The sequence below is a fragment of the Antechinus flavipes genome, chromosome 3 (genome assembly GCF_016432865.1).
Source record: "Antechinus flavipes isolate AdamAnt ecotype Samford, QLD, Australia chromosome 3, AdamAnt_v2, whole genome shotgun sequence".
Taxonomy (NCBI): Eukaryota; Metazoa; Chordata; class Mammalia; order Dasyuromorphia; family Dasyuridae; genus Antechinus; species Antechinus flavipes.
The window spans coordinates 185,806,321-185,822,276 of NC_067400.1; the positions used below are offsets into that span (position 1 = coordinate 185,806,321).

At 31.6% G+C, this 15,956-nt stretch overlaps 2 protein-coding genes across 5 annotated transcripts in view; one reads left to right on the forward strand and one right to left on the reverse strand.

The window, feature by feature from the left end:
- The window catches only part of ROBO1 (roundabout guidance receptor 1), a 464,510-nt gene that overhangs the window by 278,727 nt on the left and 169,827 nt on the right, over nucleotides 1-15,956 (reverse strand). The gene's annotated exons all lie outside the window — the stretch shown is intronic.
- On the forward strand, nucleotides 6,458-7,389 carry LOC127553558 (lipid droplet assembly factor 1-like). Its single transcript, XM_051984359.1, has one exon. It carries the CDS (start codon nucleotides 6,590-6,592, stop codon nucleotides 7,070-7,072), a length of 483 nt encoding a protein of 160 aa, XP_051840319.1. The 5' UTR covers nucleotides 6,458-6,589; the 3' UTR covers nucleotides 7,073-7,389.

Sequence of the window (15,956 nt, forward strand, 5' to 3'; positions counted from 1 at the left end):
TTGGAGAAAGCAAGAAATGATGTCAGCTTCTATTTATATTCCTTTTAGAGCTACAAAAATCATAACTCATTCTTCTAATCATTCAATTGGATTCTAAACAACAGAATATTTATTCTGGGTCCAACAATCTGAAATAATTAGCCAACAGTTCTAGCTAAAAGCAAAGGAGTGCCATACGGGGGGATATATTATATTAATTACAAGGGAATAAAAACCAAACAGTGAAATGCAAAAGGTTAAAGAATAAAATATACTATGAAAGAATATTCCTTTATAAAAGCCAGCTTCATGATTTGGCACTTACGTTACATTTTGACTTTCCCAGGTTGCAGTCAAATATAAAAAGATTTGGACCTAAAAATGTAAGACATGTGGTCTTGATTCCCTTTTGCAGTTAATTGAGAGTACAGTGTAAAGAAAAGATTTCTCAGTGCCAGATTGCAAACCAGGTTTTATGTAAAACTCTCTTAAAATAGCAGCAGATGTTTCCGTGGCTATCAATTTGTTTGTGATAATTTTCGGTAAGTTCAATCTAAATCAAATGTTATCCCTTTCTCACCAACAGGAACATTCTTTGGCAGATGTTGGAAAAAAAGCTAAGGGTGAGAAGGGAAATGAAGCTTTAACTTTATACCACTATGATAATTTATTAAATTATGATGAAAATGAAATATAGATCCCTTTTTTCTCTACAATGCATTAACAAATGAACATTTTGATAAAAGATGCCTTTCATTATTATTTTCCCCCTGAGGCAATTGGGGTTAAGTGACTTGCCCAGGGTCACACAGCTAGGAAGTGCAAATTGTTTGAGCCCAGATTTGAACTCAGATCATTCTAACTGCCCTCATTATTTTTTTTAATTACATGGAGAAAGTGATTGGATAACAAAAATGTATTCCATTATCAGACAGTGGGATATACTATCTTGATTTGCTGACTTGAACATGGAAAATGGACCAACAAAATTTTTTTAACTATCTCTATCTCCCAAAAAACAAAAACAAATTGAATATGCACTTCCAATATATGCAGATGTGTATCCAGCTAGACTAGCTGGATTTTCAAGATCCTTCTGCCTCTAAATATATATTCCAATATTCATATATGGCTGTAAATTCAACTAATATTTCTTTTGTTAAAATTTGTTTTTCTCTAGATATTTTTTGTTTATCCTCCATATACTTTCTTTCACCTCCTATCCACTACCATCCATAAACACTAGGACTCTTTCTTTGGCCATGGACTCATAGATAGAGTTCACAGGGGAATATAGGGGGATGGGAGAAAATACAACTTTATTTTTAGTAATGTCATATAGAAATTTACTATTCTCCAATTACTGAAAAACGTTTTTCCCTATAAAAAATGGTCTGTAGCTTTTTACTATACTATTAGAGGTCACAAAATAGGTTAATTTTCCTATCTAATAATAAAGATTTAAAAAGAAAACGGAAAAAGAAAGGAAATGAATGCTATGGTTCCAAATGTTGCCTCATAAAGACAAGTAACTCCACATAGAAGCAGTAGATTCATTGTTAGCTGTGCTTACTAAATCATACTGATCATTTTTTGACTCTCTCCACCAATTATGCAAAAAAATTTTAACCTTGACCAGTAAATTTCCACTTTCGTTATAATGAGTCTTTCTACCCAATTCAAAAATGTTAAGATTTTTTAAAAAATTAACAAGATTATAAAGCTAGTAAAATCATTTGGAAGATTTAGATTAGAAAAACTGGTTTCCAAGTTATTGTTGTTGTTGTTGTTGTTGTTGTTGTTGTTGTTGTTGTTGTTGTTTTAAATAGGTAGATATTAGTTTTTATAGATGACACTCAATAGCTAACAATTAATTTTTGGTCTATGTTCCATGAACTGCTGAGAAAAAAATAAACTTCTTTCTGTTTCCATTCAGTTTTCTCCAATCATCTATCATACCTAATTTTTCTAGCATTTTGTTTATCTCCTTAACTTCTTTCTTATTTATTTTGTGATCAATTTATCTAGTTCTGAGAGGGCAAGTTTGAGATTCCACACTTGTATAGTTTTGCTGTCTATTTCTTCTTGCATCTTTAACTTCTCCTCTAGGAATTTCCATGTTATACCACTTGGCGCACATATGTTTGGTACTAATAGTGCTTCATCATCTATTACATCCTTTACTAAAATATAGTTTTCTTCCTTCTTTCTTTTAATCATACTTTCCTATTTCTGAGATCTTCTCATGACTGAAGCAAGTGTCTTGACAGTGTTTTATAAAAAATAATAATAGTGTTTTATTTTTCAAAATACACAGAAAGATAGTTTTCAACATTTTATCCTTGCAAAATCTTGTGGTCCAAATTATTCTCTCGCCCTCCTTCCTTACCTCCTCCCTCTTCTAGATAGCAAGTAATCAAATATAGGTTAAACATATGCATATTTTCCCCATTTATAATGCTGTGCAAGAAAAATCCGATCAAAAAGGAAAAAAAAGAAAAAAGAAAAGAAAAAACAAGCAAACAAACAACAGCGGCAACATAAAAGGAGAAAATACTGTCATGATCTACATTCAGTCGCCATAGTCCTCTTTCTGGATACAGATGGTTTTCTCTAGCACAAGTCTATTAGAATTGGTCTGAATTAGCTCATGGTTGAAAAAGCCAAGTTCATCACATTAATTTTCTTGTTGTGTACAATATCCTCTTGGTTCTACTCACTTTGCTTAGCATCAATTCATGTAAATCTCTCAAAGTTTTGTGAAATCAGCCTGCTGATCTTTTCTTATAGAACCAAAAAATATGTAATATGTGCATAATAGCTGACCAAAAATACCTATCATCTATAAAAACTAATATTTACCTATTTTTAAAAAAACTTGGAAACCAGTTTTTCTAATCTAAATCTTCCAAATGACTTTACTAGCTCTATAATTTTGTTAATTTTAATCTAAATCAAAAACACTCAAATACCAAATTTGAAATTCTAAAAATAAAAGGAAAATTGAAAATAAGAAAACTATTGAATTAACAAAACTAATCTATTTTATTGGTTTTATGAAAAAAACAACAAAACAGATAAACTTTAGTTAGTTTGATTAGAAAAAGGAAAGAAGAAAATCAAAGTATTAGTCTCAAAAATGAAAAGGAAAAACTTTACACAAATGAAGAGGATATTAGAACAATAATTAGTAATAACTTTACCCAACTTTATGCCAATAAATTTGATGATCTAAATGAAAAGGAGGAATATCTACAAAAATATGGATGGCACAATTTTTTTTTTTAAAGGAAATAAATTATTTAAATAGCCCCACTTTAGAAAAAGAAATAGAACAAGCTACTAATCAACTCTCTAAGAAAAAATTTCCAGGGCCAGCTGGATTTACATGTGAATTCTACCAAATATTCAAACAACAATTAATTCTAATACTATATAAACTATTTGAAAAAATAAACAAAATTCCTTATATGACACAGATATGGTGCTGATACCTTAACCATGGAGGGTAAAAAAAGAGAAAATTATAGACCAATTTCCCTAATGAATTTTTATGCAAAAAGCTTAAATAAAATATTATCAAAAAGATTACAGAAAGTCATCCCCAGGTTAATACCCGAGGACCAAGTAGGATTTATACCAGGAATACAGGGATGGTTCAATATCAGGAAAACAATCAGTATAATCAACCATATAGATAACCAAACAAAAATCATATGATTATCTCATCTCAATAGATGCAGAAAAAGCATTTGATAAAATCCAACACCCATTACTCTTAAAAACACTAGAGAATACAAGAATAATTATACTTTTCTCAAAAATAGTCAGTAGCGTCTATTTAAAAGCATCAGCAAGCATCATATGTAATGGGGACAAAGTAGAACCATTCTATAGTGAAATAAGGCTGCTCACTATAATCATTACTATAGAATATCATAATAGAAATACTACCCTTGGCAATGAGAAAAGAAAAAGAGATTAAAAGAATTAGAATAGGTCATGAGAAAACCAAATTATCATTCTTTGCAGATGATGTGATGGTATACTTAGAGGACCCCAGAGATTCTACTAAAAAGCTATTAGAAATAATCCACAACTTTAACAAAGTTATAGGATACAAAAAATATCCACATAAATCATCAGCATTTTTATACATCACTAACAAAATCCAACAGCAAGAAATACAAAGAGAAATTTCATTTAAAATAAGTATCTGCCATTGGAAAAGTCAGGAACTATATGAGCAAACTATAAAACACTTTCCCCACAAATGAAGTCATATCTAAACAACTGAAAAAAGACCAAGGGCTGTTGGATAGGTTGAGCGAATGTAACAATGACAATACTACCTAAAGTAATCTATTTATTTAGTGCTATACCAATCAAAATCCCAAGAAACTATTTTACTGATCAACAAAAAATAATAGTAAAATTCATCTGGAAGGACAAAAGGTAAAGAATTTCACAGGAATTAATGAAAAAAACAAAAATCAATGAAAGTGGCCTAACTGTACCAGATTTAATACTAGATTAAAGGAATTAGAATAGGTCATGAGGAAACCAAATTATCACTCTTTGCAATTGATTTGATGGTATACTTAGAGAACCCTACAGAATCAACTAAAAAACTACTAGAAGTAACTCACTTTAGCAAAATTTCAGGATATAAAATCAATCCACATAAATCTTCAGCATTTTTATGTATTACTACAAAGTCCAGCAGCAAGAGATATAAAAAGAAATTCACTCAAAATAACTGTTGATAGTATAAAATATTTGGAAATCTGTTTGCCAAGGGAAAGTCAGGAACTATATGAACACAACTACAAAACACTTTCCACACAAATAAAGTCAGACTTAATCAGTTGGAAAAATATCAAGTGCCCATGGGTAGGCTAAGCAAATATAATAAAAACGACAAATGATAATACTATCTAAATATATCTACTTACTTAAGTGCCGTACCAATCAAATTTCCAAGAAATTATTTTATAGACCTAGAAAAAATAGTAAAGTTTATCTGTAAGAACAAAAAGTCGAGAATTTCAAGGGAATTAGGAATTAATGAACTGATGGGGGAAAAAAAAGCAAATGAAGGTGATCTAGCTGTACCAGATCTAAATCTACATTATAAAGCAGTAGTCATCAAAACCATTTGGTACTGGCTAAGAAATAGAGTAGTTCAATAGTGAATAATTTAGAATCACAGGATAAAATAGGCAATAACTATAGCAATCTAGTGTTTGACAAGCCCAAAGACCCCAGCTTTTAGGATAAGAACTCAGTATTTGACAAAAACTGCTGGGAAAATTGAAAAACAGTATGAAAGCAATTAGGCATTGACCCACACCTAACACCGCACCCCAAGATAAGATCTAAATGGGTTCATGATTTAGATATAAAGAGTGACATGATAAGCAAATTAGAGGAACATAGGATAGTATTCCTCTCAGATCTGTGGAAAAGGAAGGAATTTGTGTCCAAAGAAGAATTGGAACTCAAACACCAGATAGATAATTTTGATTTTACTAAGTTAAAAAGTTTTTGTACAAACAAAACTAATGCAGATAAGAATAGAAGGGAAGCTATAAATTGGGAAATCATTTTTACATTTAAGGGTAAAGGCCTCATTTCTAAAACATCGAGAGAACTGACTCACTGTTATAAGAATTCATGCCATTCTCCAACAGATAAATGGTCAAAGGATATAAACAGACAATTTTCAGATGAAGAAATTAAAACTATTTCTATTCATATGAGAAAGTACTCTAAATCACTACTGATCAGAGAAATGCAAATTAAGACAACTCTGAGACATCACTACACACCTTTCAGATTGGCTAAAATGACAGGAAAAGACAAGGATGAATATTGGAGGGGCTGTGGGAAAACTGGGACACCAATACATTGTTGGTGGAATTGTGAACGCATCCAGCCATTCTGGACAGCAATCTGGAACTATGTTCAAGAAGTTATCAATCTCTGCATACCCTTTGACCCAGCAGTGTTTTTATTGGGCCTATTTCCCAAAGAGATCATAAAAGGAGGAAAATGTGCAAAAATATTTGCAGCAGCCTTTTTTGTAGTGACAAGAAACTGGAAACTGAGTGAATGCCCATCAGCTGGAGAATGGCTGAATAAGTTGTGGTATATGAATGTTATGGAATATTATTGTTCTATTAGAAAGGGGATTGTACCAGAAAAAGGAAAAAGTGGAGGTAAAAAGAGGGAAATTACATCTCACAAAGATGCAAAGATAGCTTATTATATTTGAAGGAAAGAAGGGAGGGAGATGAATATTGTGTGAATCTTACTCTCATCAGATTTGGCTCAAAGAAAAATATTGAACATATGTGTTTTAAAGAGAAACTTCTCGGGCTTGGTCTTCTCCACTTCCTTTACGGTCTCTTGCCTCCGCCCGCGTGCAACCGAGGGCCTTCACTTCTCTGCTCCGCTGGTCAACGCGGGTGGGCAGCAGGGTCTGGGACGGCTGGAGCTGTGGAGGAAGTCTAGAGCAGCAAGAAGTAAACAGAGACATGTGACATACAGAGTTGGTTTATTCTGTTTACCACCTCGGTGAGAAAGCTTGAACAGAGAAGAAAGCAGGATGGTGAAAATGGAGACCTCCAGTACGTCCAAAGATTTGCAGGAGCTGCAGAGGAAGCTAGTTTCATTGATCAATTCCATCCAGAGCAACTCTAAGGTGATTGCCTTTATGAACTCTCCAGTTGGTCAATACCTAGATAAACATCCCTTTGTTGCCTTAACCTTGCTGGTGTTTATTATGGTATCTTCCATTCTTGTTGGATTCTTCCTGCTGCTTGTGGTCTTGATGTCTCTGGCAGCCTGTGTTGGAGTTATATTAGTGGAAGGATTCGTTATATCTGTGGGCGGCCTCACCTTGCTCTGTGTACTATGTGGCTTAGGTTTCGTGTCCCTGGCCATATCTGGAACACTCAGTGTGTGCTATGTGGTGCTCTCAAGCCTCACCAACTATTGGTTCTCTTTCAGCACACTAAAGCATCAGCAAATCCTTAGAAACAAGTGCCCAGTGACCATCCAAAATCCCAACTCTACAAGACATGACTGAAACCAAGACTTTATTTTAAAGGCTTTAGGGGTCATATTGTATTTACAACATTGGATTATGGCTTTTTTCAGGGTGCAGGACTAATAGGATTAGTAGGTGATCACCACCATAGAAATATCCGTTAGTATTTTCAGGTTGATTGTTGAAGGATCTCTGGGACAACAGGATGCTGGCAGATTCACATGGTCTCTTCATGTTGTTGACACAGCTACAGTCAGGAAGGCTTTATCAAGGGGCCATACCCACAAGAGCAGTACTAGCAAGTCTTGAAAATGACACAATTCCCTCCTTTTCCCCATCCTTCTTCCAAAGTTAAAAAAAAAAAAATCTTCTCCCAAACAGGGAGGCTAATAGTTATTTTGAAAAATCCCAAATCTAAGCCTTAAGACATACTCCTAGGGGCCCGACTTGTAAAGATGTGGGACTTTATTCAAAACATATTGGCTACTTATTATGTCTTCTTCCACTTGGAGTCTGGGGATGAAGAGAAAAACACTTTAAGCCTTAATTGTTTTTATCACAATAATAATATGGAGGTACTTTAGCAGCCACTTGTTCAAGACTGAAATTCTCTTATTGGAATTTATTGTTAAAGATATTTGACTATAAGGAATACACTCCAAATGTATACTGTTAATCTTTTTTAATGGTTTAAAAAAAGTATTTGTGCATTAATTTGGGTGGGATATTGTTTAAAGAGTTTGCTCTAATCGTCTGTTTCCTGAAAATGTATGTAAAAGGACTTATGTTAGCACTTCTGTTCCTGCGGTGATACATTATTTGCCATGTTACTTTATTAAACTAAATTTTATTTTAAAAAAATAAAGAGAAACTTCTCTTACCTTACTGAAAAGTAGGAAGAGAAAGGTGAAAAGGGAAGGAGTAGGCTAAATAGAAGGAAGAAATAGTAGGGGAAAGGTATAAAAAAGGGGGAGAGACTCTAAAGGGGAGAACTGCTTGAGGCAAGGGGTGCTCATAAGTTAAATACTGGGGAGAGGGGAAATGGGAAAAGGAAAGAGGGAAAAAGTAGGATAATAAGATGGCAGCAAATACAGAATTAGTAGTTTTAACCATAAATGTGAATGGGATGAACTCTCCCATAAAGCAGAAGCAGATAGCAGACTGGATTAAAAGCCAGAATCCTACATTATGTTATTTACAATAAACACATTTAAAGCAGAGAGATACATACAGAGTAAAGGTAAAAGGCTGGAGCAGAATCTATTATGCTTCAGATGAATTCAAAAAAGTGGGGGTCCTGATCACAGATCAAGCAAAAGCAAAAATTGATCTAATTAAAAGATATAAGGAAGGAAACTACTTGCTAAAGGTTACTATAGATAATGAAGCAATATTAACATTAAACATATATGTACCAAGTGATGTAGCATGGAAATCCCTAAAGGAGAAGTTAAAAGGGCTGCAAGAAGAAATAAGCAAGCAAAATTTAATAGAGGGTACCATAGATAATGAAGCAATGTCAATAATAAACATATATGTACCAAGTGATGTAGCAGCTAAATTCCTTAAAGAAGTTAAGGGATGAACACAAATCCAATAATTTATATTTTTGAAGAAAGGAAAAAAATCTCTCTCTGAAAGGAGTAAGAAGAAACTCATTTTAATCACTTTTCTGCAATTTTTAGATGCATTTTATATTAACTCGATAATAACATTAAAGGCAAAGTTTGAGAAGTTCTGACCATCAGTAAAAGAATAATAATTTTAAAATTTAATTAGCTCTACTATTAACAACACAAAAGGTTTGCTGGACATTTTTCATTCTAATTATTTCTCCCTTTTTATTGAGACTGGAAATAAGAAAAGGGGAATCTAGACTTAAATGATTTCCTTATTTATAAAAGGCAATATTCAGCTTTTCTTAACTTTATAGATAAAAATGCCTGCCATATTGGGTCTCATGTTTTTAAATGTTATAGAATAATATATATGAAAAATAACAGTAGAAAACAAAAGGATTGGCTCCTATGCTAAGATAAACTCTTATAGTTGAAAGGCTTATAAAACAGGAATTCAATTGAGCTAAATAACCAGCTAACCACTTATTAAACACTTTCTGTGTGCCCTGTACTATTTTAGCACCTTGGGAAACAAAAATAAAAATATGAAACAGTTCCTTCCATGGATGAATTTATATTACATAAGCATTTGGATATAAATACAACTTATATGGCAAAATGAAATATGATTAATGACTTATCATATTAACTGAATCATAATTGTTCATCCTAGGTTAACAGAATCTCTCTATTACTTCTGCTGTCGTTTATGTCATCAAATTCAGAATCATAAAATAGTCTATACCACCACAACATTTCAAATTATTCTTACATGATTTCCTTTATGTCATTCAAATATGAGGATGAATGTTAACATGTAACATAATGAATAACACAATAAAAATGCATTTTATAATTAGATTAAAATGACCATTAGAATATATATATATATATGACAATATGTTTAAGAGATTAAATGCACACCAATTATATTTTTCTCATATTTCAGGATTTTAGCTATTTCTAGAAATGCCATTGTTCACTAAGAAAAGTACTTCAAAAACCTATTATTTTTCCCTTTGAATAATTTTCCAGGAATTATTAAAGCAAACATTAACAAAAAAGAGGTATACATTTTTAACTAAACAGAAATATTTTTTGACCATTATGTAATGGTATTAAAGAGAAACTAATGTACAAGCCCACATCAAATACATTGTGATATGCATTATTTTTCCATGGAGCACATATAGTTTAATTATCATAAATTTATTTTACTAGGATTCTAACTTGATATTTATTTATCCTTGAACTATAACTGAAATAACACAAACAAAAATAAGCTTTTAAAATTCTTGCTAATTTATACTTTAGAAAATATACATTTTCCATTGAATGGAAATTAACATTTACAAATTGTGTAGAATACACTATGTTCATGCACAATGGTGCATTTGTTAACACTGACATATTTTTCTGGCCTTTCCCAGTCCAAGGAAAAAATTATGTCAATTTTCCTTGACTGCCTTCCTATTCTGTCACACAAATTACTTCATGAAACACGAACCCAAATGTTCTGTTCTTTTTCAATTTCCTTTCACCACAAATTCCCGAGTTCTGTACTTCATGGTTTTTCAGTAACAATTCAGTCTTTCTATTCAAATGGCAAAAGTTCAATGCTGCTGTCTTTAATCAAACTACTTTTTGACATGTCTTCAATAGTGAAGTTTCAGCCTTTTATGATAAAGAAAATTTTCAAAAAAATTATTACAATGATGCACAATGATAATTTTTATTATATTTTTCCTTGTGGCTGATGATGTTATTTATTAATACACTTTAGCAGTAAACTGTCTTTTGACTTGTCTTCTAGTGCTAAGTCATGCAAAATATTAATGTTAACCTCAGAAAACCCCAATTTTAAAGTTCAAAAAATTATCAAAAACGGCATAATATCAAGTATATTCTATGCTTTTGCTTACTATTTGCTAATTTTTTTAAGATAATAGCTAAAGTTCTTTTCTCCTTCCCATATCCAGGAATGGATATGATTTAATATAAAATGAATAGCAAAAATTAATGATATGCTTCCTAGCCTAAAATACAGTATGAAGCAATAAGATATATCTAACAGTTTTCTTATTAGTGTTGATTTTGAACATTCTTTACAATTTTTTTGAGAATCATTTGCTTATAACTTACATATTTAATTCCCTATATATTATAGGTATCAGGACTTTACCAGAGATACTTAAAAACAATTTCTCTGATTAGCACCTTCCTTCATCATCCTAGGTGTATTTATTTAATTCATGCAAAATATTTTCGTTTCATATAATAAAATTATCCATTTAAACTTTTATGTTGCTTTCTCTCACTTCTCTGGTTCACAACTTCTCCCTTCCCCCATTGAGCCCTCTTGGAACAAAAACGGAAATTCTCTCTACCCAACTTCTCCAGAACACTAAAGCGCAGTCCCAGTAGCCATCAGCCATGGACTCAACCTTTGGAGAAATGTTACCTGGCAAAAAACAGCACAATAGCAGTGAAATTTGCTAAAGACCCAAAAAAGAAGGTTCTCACCATTCTTGACACTGTCAAATAGTACCATCTTATAAATGGACATTTGTGTAGAAAGTATTTATATAAAGAATTTAAGGACCTGAGGAACATAATGATTTAATAAGACATACTTCATTACATCTACAGCAAGTTTATAATTGAGCTTTGTGAATATTTTATCTAAATTCATCTTTAAGTAGGTCAGTAATCATAATGATTGATCAAGCAATATTTTAAATATTCATATAATGTTAAATGTTCCTATATTTTTGTTGACATCTTATAAGAAATAAAAGTTTTTGATCTGGAAGTGTTCTTTCAATTTCATATTAATCTCCATTAATCCCAAAGGCATCCCTCCATAAAGCAAAAGACACTTTTTTGCTTATGCCATTACTTTATTGCCTAATTAATACAGGGTGAAAAATCCTCCCTACCTCAGTAGATTGTTTCATTTTTTTTTTAAACTGTCAATACTGTAATGATCAGAATTCCATTGATATATATTAAACATCTTATCCAAAAATATTCACCCATATGGCAACCTTAAAATTTATTAAACACAACACAATTCTACCATATTTTAACAAGGGATATTACACAAAAGAAAAAGTTGTAATGCCTACAAATAAGCATACAATAACCAAGAACAAGAAATATCAAAAAATTAATTTCTTTTTTCTCCCAGAGTAACTAGATTGGTGACCTTAGGGAACAAAGAAAGCTATAGTCCCATGGTATCCTGTCCTTGCTCTTTTTTATTAAGTATTGCTTTTAGTTCTAAATATTTCATTTTAAGCAGGACATTGGGACAAACTGAAGACAGCATCCAGAGAAAGGGGACCAGGACAATAAGAGCACTCAAAAGCATTCATTCATTCCATTTACAGAATCACTGAAGGAACTGTGGATATTTAGGCTGGAAAAAAAGTAGATCACATAGAATAGGTCTTCATATAGAAGAGAGATTAGACTTGTTTTATTTGACCGTACAGAGCAGAACTAGTACTAATCTGCAGAAGTCCTGGCGAGGCAAATTTTGGCTCAGTATAAATAATTTTTTTTCCTAATAATCAAAGCTGTATAGAAGTGGAATAGGCTTCTTGGAAAAGGAATTCTCTACAACTGGACTTCTTCAAATGGATTGTGAATGACTACTTAAAGAGAACATAATAGAGGGAATTTATATTTAGGAATGGTTTTGGTTTTTTGTGTTTTTTAATGGCCTTTGAAGGGTCTTCTAACTTTGAAACATTCTAATATGTAACATTACTGATAAGTACATGCTGTAATTAGTTTTATATAAACACACTTTACCCTTTTCATCTTTTTATAACTTGTTTAATCTCTTATAGCACTCTCAAGAGAATACAGGTCTTTCTGGACAACTATATCATATGGAACAAGTTTTAGATTGCTCTTATAGAACTGAAGATTAAAGGATATCAAAAAATAAAACATTCTATTTATAGAGTTTATTTTACTTTATGGAGAAATTTTTACTAAAATTTGTTTTAATAATATCATATACAGGAATGTGAAATAAGTTGACAATAAATAAAAACCTAATATGTAGCTACTAAAATATAACATTTACTAAAATGAAGAATGTGAATTATTTAAATAAAATATATACAAATTAGGAATTCACAGAAAAGCAAATTGATGTACAAGAAAGAAGCAAAGAAAAAACATATGCCCTGCATACAATAATGAAAATGAAAATCACACTGAAAGGTAAATGAATCCTTACTGAAATGAAGATCCATACCCCTCTGAACAGTATATGTATGTATGTTGAGAAAGGAGAAAAAAAGTGAGCAGAATATTGAAGACAGGTTGTTCTGTAGTTTGATTTTGGTTTACTTTTCTGTCAGAAAGTAGGTTCCAATGGGGGAAGGAGTATCAGGAAATGACTAATGTAAAAAAAAAAAAAAAAAAAAAAAAAACACCCTGCAAGGAGTAATTTAATATATTTATAAATAAAATGAAATGAAATTATGTTTTCAAATTTCACTATTCTTTGTCCTTAAAAGTCATACCATATAATCATCTAATAATCAAAGCTCTTGTAAATGTTAGCTTTATACTTTAGCAAATATATATCACATGATATTATGAAAATTGAACTGGCACGGACTAAATTTAAGTAAACGGTATTATATGGTATTATATGCAGGTTCCAGAGTATCTAAAATTTCTCTTGATCTTGACAGGCATACTTGTCTATTTCTATTTCTATTTTCCTAAGAAAACATGATGTCCCATGATATATAAAACAGATTAAGGCCTACCTTAAACCTGTCCAATCCTATAAAATAATTTCTGCAAACACATAGAAAAAAGCAACAACAGATAATTATCCATGAAAGTGTAAGTACAATAAAGCATTAAATGGAATTTTAAAACTAATTGGATACACACACTTCCTTTGATAAGACGCCTATAAATTGCATTGTATCTTGAATCATCAAAACTGCCTACCAACTTAATAGTAAAAAGTAGTAAGATTGTTTGAAAAATTCTATGAAATTCAAAAAAGTGCTATGTGATGTCAGAAAACACACTGTGTAACAAAATGGTTTCTGAGTCAATGCTGTACTTAATAGATGAGATTCAGGTTTCAAAGACCTTTATTAAGAAAACAAAAGGGTAGAAGAGAGGGAAAGAAGCAAACACACACAGGTGTAACAATGCACCTGAAGACAGGCTAACCAAAACTCTTCAAGTATATAATTCTATGGGAAGAGAATTAGAGACCCCCTCTTTGACAAAATACAACTCGCTTATGAGGCAGCCACATACGTGTTTCTTTAAAAAGATAGCTTCACAAAAGAATGGGCCATCAATCCTCTATAACAAGCGGAAGGAGAGAAAAACACATTTTCTGCCTTTTGACTTTTTCCTGCCACTCATATGATTTGATTGCAAAAAAGAATAGGGTATATGCATCAGTGGAAGATATAATTCTTCACATGAAACACATTAGCTACAAGCCAGCCTTATTTCATGTAAATATATTTTGATATCAACTACAGAAGTGATATATTCTGGGAGAAAATCATCAATATGAAATATGCTGAAATTATTAAATCTAAGTATCTTAATTAGATCTGTAATATTTCAATAGTTCTGCTGAGACTTAAAAAATACTATAAACATCCCATTAAAATAATTTTTGGGGGGTTTCTTTGACTTTGCTTTCAGCTAGTAATAATGAAAAACATTTCTATTCAAAAAAAATCCAGTAATCCAATTTTTTTTTAAATCAGCATAAAGCCAATGTCCCGGTTTGTAGCAGAGATGAATAATAAATAATAAATATTAATGATGCATTTCTACTTTCCCACCTATACACATTTTTTCCTAATCACTATTATATTTCATATCCATATAGTATACAGCTCTGAATCTATACCTCCTCAAACCTGGCTATTCATTCCTTTTAGCAGCAAATAAAAAACATAGGAGGAAAAATACTTTAGTAAAAGTAAGCAATCCAGTCTAACAATACATATCACACTTTCACTGGTCCTCACCTCTGCAAAAAAGGAATATACATTTTCTCAATTCCTCTTCAGAGCAAAATGGTCATAATAGACACATAGTATTGATTTAAATTGCTTCTTTACATTGTTGTACTCATTATGTTTTTAAGTTCTGTTTCATGCTGTATGAATGTGTATGACTGCCTATGCTTTTCTAAATTTTTCATATGAAATATTTGTTAAAAAGAACAATTTCCAAACATAATTTGTTTGTCTATTCCCTAATTAGTAGGCAATTCACTTTGATTCTGGTTCTTTTCTGACACATACAAAGAAGTGCTATTATAAATATTCTGATATACACAGGAAACTTCTTTCTGTCTGTGATATCTCTGGGATATATAACTAGCAATGTCATCTCTTGGTCAAAAAAGGATGGATATTTGAATAATTCTGAACACAAGTCAGTCATGAAAGCTACTAAAGACCCCTCAGAAAGTTCTTGCCAACAAAGCTCTTGACATTGTTAAATGCATCAATAAAATAAAGGAATATTATTCTATCAATAGAAATAACATTAAATAACAGTATATTACCACCTGCTTTTAATTCTAGTATTTTCCCTCTGTCATATCAATCTCTAATTTATATATCTTGCAAGCATATAGTTTTTACATGTTGTCTTTGCCATTAATCTAAGAGTTCCTTGGAACAAGGGCTGTCTTTTACCATTTTTCTATCTCCAAAGCTCAGCAAGGGCCTGTCACTTAACAGACATTTTAATAAATATGTACTGACTGACAGACTGCTGTGCTTCTGTACTATAAAGTACATGTTCCCTCTGATGTGGGAGTGAAATTCTCTGTGTTATCTCTCCTTCTAGAAGGTGAATTTTTAAGAGACTCTCTTGTTTTTCTGTTTGAATTCCCATCTTTAAAAGATTTCCCATAAAATAAGTACTTGATACATATTCATTCATTCATTCATTCCAATTCTTCTTTCCAGAATGTTGGAATAAAAGCTGTGTTGTATATGTTTCTTTGTTGTTGTGCCCCCACTCCCAATTTCCCCTACAACATGTTACAAACTGTTAAATGAGAAAATTAGGATATTTTGAATTTCTTTTCTCTAGTTTCTTATTATTGAGGAAAATCTTTCATGTGGTTGTTATCTCTAGAGAACCAGTGATCTAATCTTTTGTATGAAAATTTCAATGACAATTCTGATCATTAAAGATGATCTTGATAAAAGGAATGAGAAGACAAAACACTTCCACAAACTATATTCTACAGCAGCTTGTAAGTTAAAAAAAAA

Excerpts from the sequence above, each read along its gene's own strand:
- LOC127553558 (XM_051984359.1), top strand. The coding sequence starts at position 6,590 with ATGGTGAAAATGGAGACCTCCAGTACGTCCAAAGATTTGCAGGAGCTG.